Genomic DNA, 12,701 nt, shown 5'->3' on the forward strand with positions numbered 1-12,701 from the left:
CATCTAGAGAAAACTCCTAAGAGAAGGTTAGCAAAGGTAAGCACCTGTGTGTGTTTTGGTGAGTTTAGAGGCAGAGAAGGTTGTTCGGAGAGAGGGGTTGTCTTTCCTCTGTTCTTGTGCTGTGGCTGTGCTGAGCCTTGCCTCCCTCTGGCTCCTCAGCTTTTTATGAAATGGCGAAGCTTTTCTCCTCATGTCTCTTGCCTATCTCCTGAAAAAAAAAAAAACAAAACACACACACAACAAAAAAAACCCAAACAGAAGGACTGTACTTGCAGGAAACACCAAGAACTTGGAAGAGAGGCCTCTAAGAAACAGCATGTTTTGCGGGGGAATGACAGGCTGCTGCCCCGGTACACGGCAAGGTTTGGGGTACTGCAAGTTCCTTGAAGGAACTGGCTTAGCCTCAGACACCGAAGTGAACCACTGGTACGGCTGCCATGGCTCAACAGGCGGCGAATAACCGCAATGCCCACGGGGGCCGGGCTCACGGGGCAGAGACAGAGGGTTCACCGGAGGAAGGGTTGGAAGGAGGGGCCGGGTGCTTCCCGCCCAAGGCCGGCATCGCCGCCCGCTGGCTCGGCTGCTCCGCAGGCCGAGGGCGGGCCTGGGGGCCGGGCCGCTTCATATAAGCTCGGCGGCCGCGGCCGGTAACGCAGCGGCGAAGCCTGGCGTTTTGGTGTCTGGTTTTGGCAGCAGCGTCCCCCGGCTCTCGTCTTTCGTCCTACTCGCCCAGGGGCGGTGTGATGTGAGAGGAGCCCCGCGGTTTCCCTTCCTCGTCGCAGCTGCTTCTTCCCCACGCGTCCCCCCGTCTCCAGCGGGGCACGGAGGCCATGTTCCCCCCGGACTCCACCTGGAATATCTCCTTCGCCGGCTGCGGCTTCCTGGGGGTCTACCACGTCGGAGTAGCCAGCTGCCTGCAGGAACATGCCCCCTTCCTCGTCGCCAACGCCAGGAAGGTCTACGGCGCGTCGGCTGGGGCGCTCACCGCCACCGCCCTGGTCAGCGGCGCCTGCCTGGGTAAGCACGGGGCGGGCGGCCTGAGCTGCCGGCGCTGTCACAGCGAGGGCAGCTGGCCGCCGGAACCGAGCGCTCCTTCGAGTCTGCCCTTCCCTGTTGTAATTTTTTAAATTACAACAGCATGACGGAAATATCGTGCCGCCCTCCTCCCCGTTCTTTTGAAGCGCGTGTGGCGCTTTGTTTTTAAGGCCTTTACCTCGGTATTCACACGCACCTTCCCCGGCCCAGTTTCTCATGGGTGGCTGCATGCCTCGAGCTGAAGCCCAGGGCGGTGTTGGAAGTACCTCAGCCCTGTGAGGTGGTGAATCTCGTGTCCAAAATGGGCACCCGATTCCCGTGTGATGGTGGGTGGGTGTCGCGGCACCCCACAGAGCAGGTGTCTGCAGAGGGAGCAGGGGTCCTGGTTTTGACCCCTGCCATACTAACGTGGACTTGTGAGGGCTCAGTTCTTGGGTCTGGCTTGCTTGAATATAGGTCCGGTGTGTGAGGAGTGGAGCCAGCCTGCGACAGGAGGCACCAGCTTAGTGGCTGCAAATGTGAGGCAAAGCAGCTGGAGATAGAGACATCAGTGTGTTGCATGTCCAAATTAGAGTTGAAAAGCATCTCTGAGTAACTACGAAAACTCTCTTTATTCTCTCTTAGCATCTTTACTTCTGGATGAGGGTTTATTCCTGGGGGTGTAGCACACTGGGGAATTTTCTTGATATCTGCAAGAGTTAGATCTCCAGTTTAGTTACATATCTGTTTTCCAGTTACAGAAGAAACCTTAAGAAGTTATCTCTGAAGCAGGCACACAATGTAGTCTGTTCCTGCTTAGGTCATGTCTGGGGAGCAGCTGAAGAGAATGGTGTGTGAGGTGCCTCCTGTTCTTTTGCTGTCTGGAAGTTCAGCTGTTTTGGATACGGGAGGAAGTCAACAAACACGTGCTAGAGTCTGTATTTGGACGCTTTTACTTTGAGAATAACAGGTGCAGAAAACTATCTTAAACTTGGAAGGGGAATGTGGTGTGAGAGAATCAGGTATATCTATTTAGTCTCCGAGAATTACAAACCTCTCCTAGAGCCAAGTGAAACCAGAGCTGTTTACTGCTTGAACTCTTTTCACCTTGATCGCGGGTGTCTTTCCACGGCACTCCCTGTTCTTTGAGGACAGGCGGAGTTTAGACGTTTAGCCTTCATGCAGCAAAAGTTAGCTTCTTCTGTGTAGGTAGATTTGAAATTTTCCCCTCCTTAAGCATTTTGTTTACTGAAATGCCTAATGAAGTGTAACTGTTGCTTCTGGAGCTCCATGGGAAGCTCTTACCAGCTGTACAAGCCCCAGTCTGGGATCTCAAAGGTTGTAGTCATGCCAGGGTGCCAGCTTTTATCATGGGCAAGGCAAAAAGCCTCCTCTAATCCCTTCTGCAGGGATCCATTTGGTTTTAGCTATCAGGGATTTTGATACTTTACTTCTTGTTGCTTCTGTTGAACAGGTGGTTGCACAATTAGTTCTCTGCCTGGGTGGTCCCTGTTCTACTTGGAAGTGTGGTGTGAACATGAGACAGGCTGGTGGTAGTGTACAAATCCTTTGCCTTGCACAGGTGCCATTATAGTGCTGAGCAAGTTGGTTATCATGTCTGCCTTCTTGCTATTTATGTGTCTAGAGCATCCATGGTGTGCTTAGCATTGCCATCAGGGAGTTACACAGCCTGGTAGAGAGCTTTCTGTGAATCAGGATTAGGTTTTTCCACTTACTATGAGGTACCTGGGGAGGCATGATAAAGAGGCCTGAGTTAGGGGCCACCTTCTAGGCAGCATTCACCCCCCTCCTGAAAGAGGGCAAGCCATGCTGTTTAAAGCCAGCCAAGGCTTTGATCTTGTGTGTTCAAATTCTGTCTTAAGTTTCACTTCTCTGGGGTAGTTTTCTTTTGACTTGGCCTGTATGGCTGGCATATATCTTGGTTAGAGAGCAGCTCTAAGACAACAGAGCTGACTTCTGAAAGTAAAAGCAAATAGGGTGCTTGGCTGGAGTGGGGCATGGTAATTCTGCACTTTGTCCTTGTTGTAAAACCTCCAGACAATGCATATTTCAGGCTGAGGTTCAAGGGTTAGGATGAAATCATAGGGAAGAAGGGAATGGGGCAGAAGGTACAGCTGCAGCCTGTACTAGGAGAGCAGTTCATCCTAGTACAGCCTGTTGTAGGATCCTGCATATCCGTGTTTGTTGTGCAGCTTGTTTCTGTCTGAGAGTAGGTGTAATAGTCCCTGGGCTTTGAATCTTATGGGAACTGTTGCCCTGCACTATCTGTTGCCATGTCCATCAGACTGGAATGCTAAGTACTGTCCCTTGATGGATGACAGGCAGAGGGAAATTTTTCGGAAGACTTGATTATTTGACTGTGTGTAGATTAAGGTTAGTGTCTTTACACATGTGTACTTGATTCTGAACTCAATGACCTTCTACTGTGCAAAGATAAATTCTTCCTGGGGAGGAATGAAAAAATCTCTTACTTTGGGGTTTTGCTTTTATTCCATTCCTTTGAGACCCTGATGGGAGAGAACATAAATTTTTCTGGACTTCGGAGGGTAAGATCCCACTTACTGGTTTCTTTTCCAGCTTTTTCCTTCTGGACTTTGCATCTCTTCAGTTTGCCTTTGAGCTGATTCTGCATTCTCACTGAATTAAGACCACATTGTCATCATTTGTGTGTGGCAGTAAGGCTTTGCTATGGGCTAACACTGACCAAATGATCTGCAGCCTTGGGAGTTCACTTTGAACTTGAGAATACCAAATAAAACAATATTGGGCACCTGTATTAGCTAGAGAGAGGACCTTATTTCTAAATAAGAGGCCAGGAGGTATTTATGGTCTGAAATGACCTCGCCTAGTTCTTGTTAAGCACTTTACCAGTAAGTTGTAGGGATCTTGGATTTATTCTTCAGGGCTACAATGATGCTATTGTCCTACATCTGAAGCACTCTCTTCAGCTTGGACATTCTTCTGTTCACTGGCATGAAAAAGCATTGCTATTTTTCCACTAGAATAGTCTGTATGGCTATCAAAGGTGCATCAGGCAAAGTCTCACATGTTTACAAGTTATTTGATTCTGCATACTGCAATGTTGTAGCATGAATCACTTCTTGTCCTGATGGTTTTCTGGGAAGTGGCTTTCTGTCATATCTATGTCTTATCTTGAGGTTGTTGGAGTTTAGCACACCAGGAAATGCACCTTCATATGCCAAGCAACGAGAAGTTGCAGTCTTCTGCTAATGTATACCTTAAATCCTGCAGATTTTCACAAACTCTAGGCCTGGAGCTCTGAGGATGCTTTCCTGTCTGAATAAATCCTTAAGTTACTGGGCCTGGATGAGTTAAACTGGCTTATGTGATATGATGAGACTGTCCTTTTTTTTCACTCACAAGTAATATTAAAATGCAGCTGATGTCAGATTCTTAAATCTTTAATACAGGGTAGGTGATATATTTTTGTTAAGGGTCTTGAATCATCTCACTCCAGGGAACTGTATGGGGTTTGGTGTGCCTGTTTTGAAGCACAACAGCCTGGATGAATGATGGGATGTGAATCTGTAATCACTGAAAAGCTGTTTTTGAGCTGATGCTAAGGTCCCAGATTGTAGTTGTGAGTCAGATAACCAACAGCATCTCTATTGTCTGTGTAGCATGTGAGTATTGTCCTATACAGCTCTCATCTGAGAGTGGGTTGGAACTGCTGAATTGCTTCTTTTTCAGGGGGAGAAGGTGGGTTCTGCTGTGAGAGGCAAAGCTGGATATCAAACCCCTGTAGTTAGCTGTTATCCTAAGGCATGGTGATGTCAGCAGAAACTAGTAAAGCAAGCTGAGGGGATGCTTTTCTAGTACTAAGAATGCAGAAAGGAGGGAGTTTGGTGGGGGTTTTTTGTGGTTTTTGTCGTTCTTGGTTGGTTTGTTTGTTTTTGTTTTGTTTTAAACTAGTATCTTAGCCAGGACACTGTCTCAGGCTCGACTTGAGATGAAGTAACAGTTATTTGACATTCAGGTTTGCTTGACAGCTGTCACCATATGACTACTGGGAAATATGCTGCTGACCTGCAGAGATTTTTTCCATTGGGTAGCAGGAGGAGAAACAATCTAACAAACCTTCTTTTTACTTTTTGAAACTGAGATGGTGAATAATAGCAGCATCTTGAATGTTGTGCTTCCAAAATTTGATTATGTGCATGCAAAGGCTTAAGGACCGGTCACAGAGGTTATTTTTCTGTGTGTGTGTGGAGTGTAACACCAAATCCTAGATTGAGAGAGGGAAATAAATCAGCTTAGTCTCTATTGAGTCCTCAGAGCAATGCCAGTTTGTGCTGGCCAGAGCATGAATTCGTGAAGCTTATCCTAGGGGAAGTATATGTGATGCTGTTTTGTGTGACTGTGTGGAGACATCTATAGGTCTCCCCAGGTACACAAAGAGAAGCTTTGTAGCATCTGTGGCCTCTCAAAACTCAGGTCCTTCCCTGCACAAGAGATTATTATTTGCATCTCCTGCAAAGGCTGTAGCTGTGAGAAAAGTTGTTGAGCTCAGCAGCCCCAGCCCAGTCCATGGAAGGAGAGGCAGCCTTATGTACATACTTGGATGTAATTAATTTGGAACCTCCTGGTACTACCTGGAAGCAGTAAAGCTACTGCTGTTTTCTCTGGTGGAAAATGGAGGTGGGTGGGAGGATGTCATGTGCTGACATAGTCAGAAATGTTCACTGGCTTGTTGGAGAAGCTGCTGTGCCTGGATCAGTGTAGTCAGTAGTCACAGTGCTGCAGGCTTGGGTGTCCAGATGAGTAAAGCTAGCAGCCAAGTAGCCTGCAGTAGCTTTTGTGGGGAAGGAAGGAGCTTGTTCCTGCTGTCTGTCTGGTTCTAATGAGGAAGTTCCTGTGGGGAAAGGTGCTCTTGCAGGCATCTCATTGGTTGAGTGCAAGGGAAGCCAAGCAGCCACTCTTAGAAAAAACATAGCCATAGTAATGCGTGTGTTTATTCTTTTGTCAGCCCATGTGGCCAGTAGGTGTGCAGAGCAGCTTGGTGCCCAGCCTTGCTCCATCAGCTGCCGTAGCAGCTATGCAGAGTCGGTGGCAACAGCACATGTGGTCTTTGCGCGGTCATTCTTCAGACCCATGATTTCAGCTTTTCTCTTGAACTCGTAGCATGTCCAGGCTGTCCCACTTCTTTCTGTCTCTCATCTCCCAAAACTCTTAAAGGCACCTGCAAGTCTTCCCTATAAAATATGAGAAGCTGTCATATGTTCTTCAGGGGCCTGTGTACAGTTATTGATTATGTTTGGAAGTTGTTTAGTCCTGATAAATCAAAAACCTCTCTCAGATTCCTTGATCTGTCTTTCAGTTCCAAACTTCTGCTGTTAGTAGTGGTTACAACAGCTTTGCCTGTGCGTCCAGTAGCTTATGGTGTTTGTTTCCTGCCTGTTGGAATGACTGTACTCTGCTGCCAGCCCCCTGCTTGCTTCTGGCTTCCACACATTTCCCTCTGTGCCCTCCATGAAGCAGGGGTGAAGTATTCACTGGCCTGGCTGGATGGGATTTTCAACTTTGCTGTGCTTGCTTTGTATTGTACTTGAAGAGGACCATGCAAGGGCTGTAGAAATGATAATTTATTCAGCATTCCTTCTTTCCAGAGTTGGGAATGGACAAGCCTCCTAATTCTAGGGCCTTTTGCAAAAGCTCAGAAGTCCCCTAGTCCAAGGAGCAATGTGGGTGGGTGACTCCTGTCCATTGTGCTCTCCACAAGGCAGACACTGCTGCTGTTTGGATTCCAAACTGGCCACCACTTTCTCATTGAATTTTCTGCACTTCTGTGCTTCCATTGCCCAGCTCGAATACTCAGTCTGTTTCTTTCTGGGACTTGAGGTGAAAGTCGGGATGTGTCTTCAAGAATCTGGCAGTCAAGGGATCCCAGGTATGTATATTTGCCTTGGGACATCTCTTCCTTGTCAAACAGGCATAAGGCATCAGAGAGAGTATGAGCTGGTGAAAAGGAGGGGCAGAGGAAGTGACTCCATCCATGTAGAAGGCTGTGTCCTTGGAAGAAGGCAGCATGTGTCCTGGAGGTGATAGGGTCTGGGGCAGTAGAAAATGCCTTCCAAGGAGCACTTAGAAGGGAGGGAACTGGTGAGCCTGAGAGTGTAGTAAAGATGCTGGAGATTTTTGTAGTTTGGCCTGTTTTAGCTACAAAGGCTGGAGGAAGGGAGGGGAGAGTTTGACACTTGTGATACAATTGCTGCTTGTGGCAGGCCTGATATTGTCCCTGGGGTTGTGCTGATCTGTGATACAGTATGTCTGGAGGATCTGTCCTCAGTGTTCCTAGATAGGGGGACTCTCTGCAGCTGAAAGGCTCAGAGCAAGCCAAGCTCCATGCCATCCCAAGTGGTGATGAGTCCAGGTGGGTGGTGTGCACTTTGTTCTCATTGCTTGGAGTAGGAACAACCCCAGGTTCCAGTGTAAGTTGGGTAATGACCTATTAGAGAGCAGTGTAGGGGAAAGGGACCTGGGGGTCCTGGTGGACAGCAGGATGACCGTGAGCCAGCACTGTGCCCTTGTGGCCAGGAAGGCCGATGGCATCCTCGGGTGTATTAGAAGGGGGGTGGTTAATAGGTTGAGAAAGGTTCTTCTTCCCCTCTACTCTGCCCTGGTGAGACCACACGTGGAATATTGTGTCCAGTTCTGGGCCCCTCAGTTCAAGGACAGGGAACTGCTGGAGAGAGTCCAGTGCAGGGCAACAAAGATGATCAAGGGAGAGGAGCATCTCCCTTATGAGGAAAGGCTGAGGGAGCTGGGTCTCTTTAGCTTGGAGAAGAGGAGCCTGAGTGGTGACCTCATTGATGTTTATAAATATATAAAGGGTGAGTGTCATGAGGATAGAGACAGGCTCTTCTTGGTGACAATCAACAGTAGGACAAGGGGTAATAGGTTCAAACTGGAACACAAGAATTTCCACTTAAATTTGAGAAGAAACTTCTTCTCAGTAAGGGTATCAGAACACTGGAAGAGGCGGCCCAGGGAGGTTGTGGAGTCCTCTATTTAGGAGACATTCAAAACCCACCTGGACGCCTTCCTGTGTAACCTCATCTAGGTGCTCCTGCTCTGGCAGGGGGATTGGACTAGATGATATTTCGAGGTCCCTTCCAATCCGTAACATTCTGTGATTCTGTGATACGTCACGTGTGCAAGCTGGTAGTTTTAGTAGAACCCAGGGCTTTGTGCTGCCCTGCAGCACTTGCCCAGACCTGAAACTATGGTGCTTTCTGGTATAGATAAATCTCCGTTGATAGGCCAAATCTGTATTGGTGGCTTCTGTCTGACAAGTCCTCTGGAATGAGCAAGCTTCGTGAAGTGGCTTCAGCAGCTGTTTCCCAGGCTTTTGGCTATGCTGTACCTGGAGGATTTCTTGTGAGAGCCGACCTTCCTCTTCATACAGTGTAGTTTGTTTGGATGGATACTGTTTTTTTAAGCCTTTTGGGTTAGGATTTAAAGGAATGAGTACCATTTTAGTGTTGGAGGCTCTGGCGGTGTCTTTGAGCTGCCACTCTTGTGGCTTATCTAATTTGGCATCCTGAAGTAGAGGAGGTGGCATCTGAGGGTGTAAATCAATCCAGGAGCCTTTAATGTACACTAATTACAAGAGCTGCTCTTGCTGGCTTCATTGAACGCTGATTAAGGGCTGGACGTGGCAAGAATGTTGTTCCAGTGTATCATGGAGGCAGGCTGTGGATTCAGATTGCCATAGTTACGTCATGCATGGAGAAAGTTAGAGGCCTGTTTTGGAGTGGGCTGTCAGCACAGGGGGAGTTCCATTGATTTATCTAGACCAGTGTTCTTACATAGTAGGATTGGCAAAATCTTCTTTATGGGGACAAACTAACCATTTAACTACTAGCTATACTTCTGCACACAGAGAGCTCATTCTGTGTGTGTGATCTTCAGGTGGACATTGCTACGTCTGTCTTGCTGCTCTACTTGCTTATGTACTGTTCAGCCTTGCAGGAAGGGTTGAGCAGAGGCTCTTCCCTCGCAGGGGTTTGTGCAACCCTCTGTGAGCAGCTCCTGTCCTGCTCACATGTCTGCTTCCAGAACTGGAATCATCCTGATGCCTGGGAGTTGTGGTTGGGAAACTGCTGCTGACGTCCGTGGAAGAAAGGTAATGTCAATCTCCAGATATTCTTGTATCATGGCTCCCAAGGAATGCATCATGCCTTGTGGTCTGACTGAAGATGCTTCCCAAATAAGCTGCTTCATCAAAGTTAGATTCCTTCTAGAACGAAATGCCTGTGCCTTTTCTGAGGACTGCTTTGGAATGAAGCTTTTCATTCTCCCTTCCTTGCTTGTAGCAGGCTATGCTCATGTCATGGCTAGTGAGGGAAAGTTCAGGGGTGTAAGGTGACACTTAACATGGCTACGTAAGATGGAAGGACACAGCAAGCAGCATGCTCACAGGTGCATGGTGAGGTGCTTGGCACAGACTGGAGCAGTTGGCTAACTGTGCAAGCAGGAGGGAGCTGGGCATGATGCAGCCTGAGGGCCTGTGGAGGACTGCAGAGCTATTCCTTTTATTCTCTGTCAGGGCAAGACAGTGCTCTAGCAGCCACACAAGTGTACAGTGAGAAAGGACAGGGGAGAAGGGAGACAGACACCTCTTTTCTGCATGACAGAGCCAGTCATGTCTCTGATAGCAACTCTGGTGAACACAAAACAATTGCTGCCTGCAAGCGTGCAGGAGGGCATGTTGCAGGTGTTAGACCAGCAGTCACCAGAAGCTATGTGTGGGCCTTGCTTTGGTGTTGGTGAGCCAGCTGATGGTAATAGGTCTTGTGTGATAAAGCTGAAGTGATGCTGGCATGGCAACTATTTCTTCAAGCTCTGGAAGCAGTAATGATGACTGCTCACTCCACTTTGTCTTCAGCAGTCTGTGGTGCAGGTGCCTGGCGAAGGTATCTGCTGTCCTATAGCACTGGTCTCTTTTCTTCCAAAATATCTTGCCTCTAGTGATACCTCCACTGTGAAGGGGAAACAGCGTGCCTTTTCTCTAGATGTGTGGTGCCATCCTGCAGACTTACCCCGAGAAATTAGTGTTAACACGTGTAACATTGTGTGTCGGTGAGACTTGATCCTTCTGCACCAGTTCCTGTTCAGAGTAACAGCCACTGGAGGCTTTCTGTTAGTGGTTTTCAATCAGATGAATAAAGCAAGAATTAGATGTGGTTCCATTTCTGACTCTATGCGGGGCAAAGGAAAAAGGAAATTTTGCTTTATTACAGATGTTTCTCCCCTTACTAGCTTTTTCTTGCTGAATACTTGCTTTTAAAAAGTGACTTAAAACCCAGCATTGCTCTGAATCAGAGTGAGCAGCAGGGGTCTGAGCTGCACTTTTTTTTACTCTGTGAATCCCAGTTTCTTGTTACCTCATGCAGTTTGCGTTGCATTGTAGCATTGGCAGGGATTGGTGGATGGATGTTGACAGGACATAGCTTTCAGTATAACTGGGGTCCTGAGTGACTTTTCATGTGCTGTTATGCCATTTAATTTCCCTCTAGTACAATGAACAGAGATGCAGCACTAAGCCTCATATTAGGGAATTACAGTGGAGAAAGATTAAGCTGTTGTGGTTGTGACAGGGAATGATCCTGGCTGCCTGCCTGAACTGAGCTGCCTCTTTGCCTTCCTATTGTTTCACAGTAACAGCTGCACTGTTTTGTGTTGCAAGAGTAAATGCCCCAGTCCTGGCTGCAGAAACAAAGTGGGCCTCAGCTTGCAGAACATCAGTTGCCTAGTGGAGCTTTGGTGTGCCAACACTACATTAAGTCCAGTGCAAAGGTTTAGCTTAGACACATAATCAGGCTTGGCAGCTTCTGTGCCTGTTGTCCCAAAGCCATTTTGCTTCTGTTTAAAGCAGAGCAACCTACCTTAAGGTGAGATGGGGTATGAATTGTGCATCTTGCACTTTGGCTTGCACGAGGTTCCTACCCTGTAGGTACCTGTGGGTGGACAGGCAGGCAGCAGTCACTGTGGGTTGCCTGGTGAGCTGCTCTGTGCAAGAGGGGAAAAAACTGAGGCAGCTTAAATGTAGATCTTCTCCTTATGCTCCCCACATCCAGGACATGGCAATAGTTCTGGTTCATCTATTAACTAGTATCCAGAGCACACAAAATAACCATCTCTTTTGGCTCAAAGGGGAAAAATGGCTCCTTTTGGTTTGGCTTTATTTGAATAGATGAAATGACCAACAGCTTTTTACTTTTTTCCCCAAATTTTACTTGAAATGGAGAAGTAAACATCTCTGGGACAAAAATGCTAAGCAGGAGGCTTCTGGCCCTGAAGCAGTTGCAGGTGATCTGGCTTACTTATCCCTCCGGCCACAGGCTGCGTCTTGGCACTGTTTGTGTCTAGAGTTTGCAATGCTGAGCACTGAGAATCTGAGTCAGAAAGTGTTGTGGGATGAGTCCTTCCTTCAGCATCTGCCTCTGGCTGTGAGACCTGGAACTACTTGAAAAGCTGTCTCTTCCTCTTGATGTTTCCACCTGCCCCGCCTGCAAGGTTGGAATAGGTGTTGTTTACCATAGGGATCCCTAGGAGTTACTCCTATATATCAATGCCCTCTTGAGTGAAGGGGAAGAAAGACCATTATTTACAGCCAGTGGTAAGGCTTTCTAAGAAATCTCCTGTGCAAAATAATTTGCTTGTTGAGTTCGGGTTAAATCGCTGCACAGCACCCCTGATGGGAAGGGTTGCCTGCTACAGGAACAGCTGGTCAAGCAGTAGTGCTGTCTGCGGACCTAGTGGGTGTGTCTTGTGGAGGGGAGTTGTTTGCTACTTATGTATCACCAAAAAAAACAGAAAAGCTTCCTTCCTGTATCTCTTATCTGGAGCCCAGTCAGCTGAGCTGTTTCCTATCTGATGGCAAAATAGCAGAATTGAGAGAAGATTGTAAACTAAATACACATCAGAACAACCAAAGTTAGGAAAGTTAGGCAAGTCCCAGAAGAACAGCTTGTTTTGTTTCTCAGTGTTACTTGCTTACAGGAAGATGTGTGCAGATGTGGAAAGAACTTGTGCCTTTAGAGGCTCCATTGTTAGCTGCCATCCCCCAGCCTCAAATATTTAAAAATGGGTGTTTTTTCTTTGTGTTAAATAGTAGGGGTTATACAACTTTTAGCAAGTGAGCGATAGATGTACCCTGCAGCTTGAGATATCTCTTCAGTTTCAGTGTGCGTGTGGAAAAGAAATCTATCACCTCGAAATGGCTTATAAGGGCAGATCATAAGACATTGCTCTCGCTTTGTTTCCTGCTGGAATAGATTTGTCTTTGGGCACCCCTTTGACATCCATCCAGCCTTGCTGATAGTCAGAGAACATCTTGGGTCAGGTTCCCATTCAGCACAAGTTGACCCTTGTTTAGCTTAGCTCAGCTGAAGGTCTGTCTGGTTCTTGCTCCCCTGGGACAATGAGTGGAAACCAGGTTGCTTCAGCGTTGAGTGGGGGAAGGGGAACAGAAGTCCAGGCGAGCAGTGGGATCTTTCGCAAACTGAGGTCACTGCCCACAAGAACTGGGGTTGTCCTTGGGTCATGGACACGTTGTTATGCATTGCTCCTCGGGGTGAACGAATGAGCACTTTCTGGCAGTCTGAGCTACCTGTGAGGAAACATCCAAAAAGTTCTCTGTT

The 12,701-nt window shown here is 47.6% G+C and overlaps 1 protein-coding gene across 1 annotated transcript in view; it reads left to right on the forward strand.

Annotated features, from left to right (window-relative positions):
• Positions 1 to 630: 630 nt before the first annotated feature.
• PNPLA2 (patatin like domain 2, triacylglycerol lipase) overlaps positions 631 to 12,701 on the forward strand; it is a 31,589-nt gene continuing 19,518 nt past the window's right edge. The window contains exon 1 of the mRNA XM_082057646.1: positions 631 to 1,017. Within this exon, the coding sequence (XP_081913772.1) occupies positions 831 to 1,017 (187 nt within the window). The 5' untranslated portion in view covers positions 631 to 830. The remainder of the gene's footprint in view (positions 1,018 to 12,701) is intronic.

The sequence above is a fragment of the Streptopelia decaocto genome, assembly GCF_964273445.1.
Source record: "Streptopelia decaocto genome assembly, chromosome: 7".
Lineage (NCBI taxonomy): Eukaryota > Metazoa > Chordata > Aves > Columbiformes > Columbidae > Streptopelia > Streptopelia decaocto.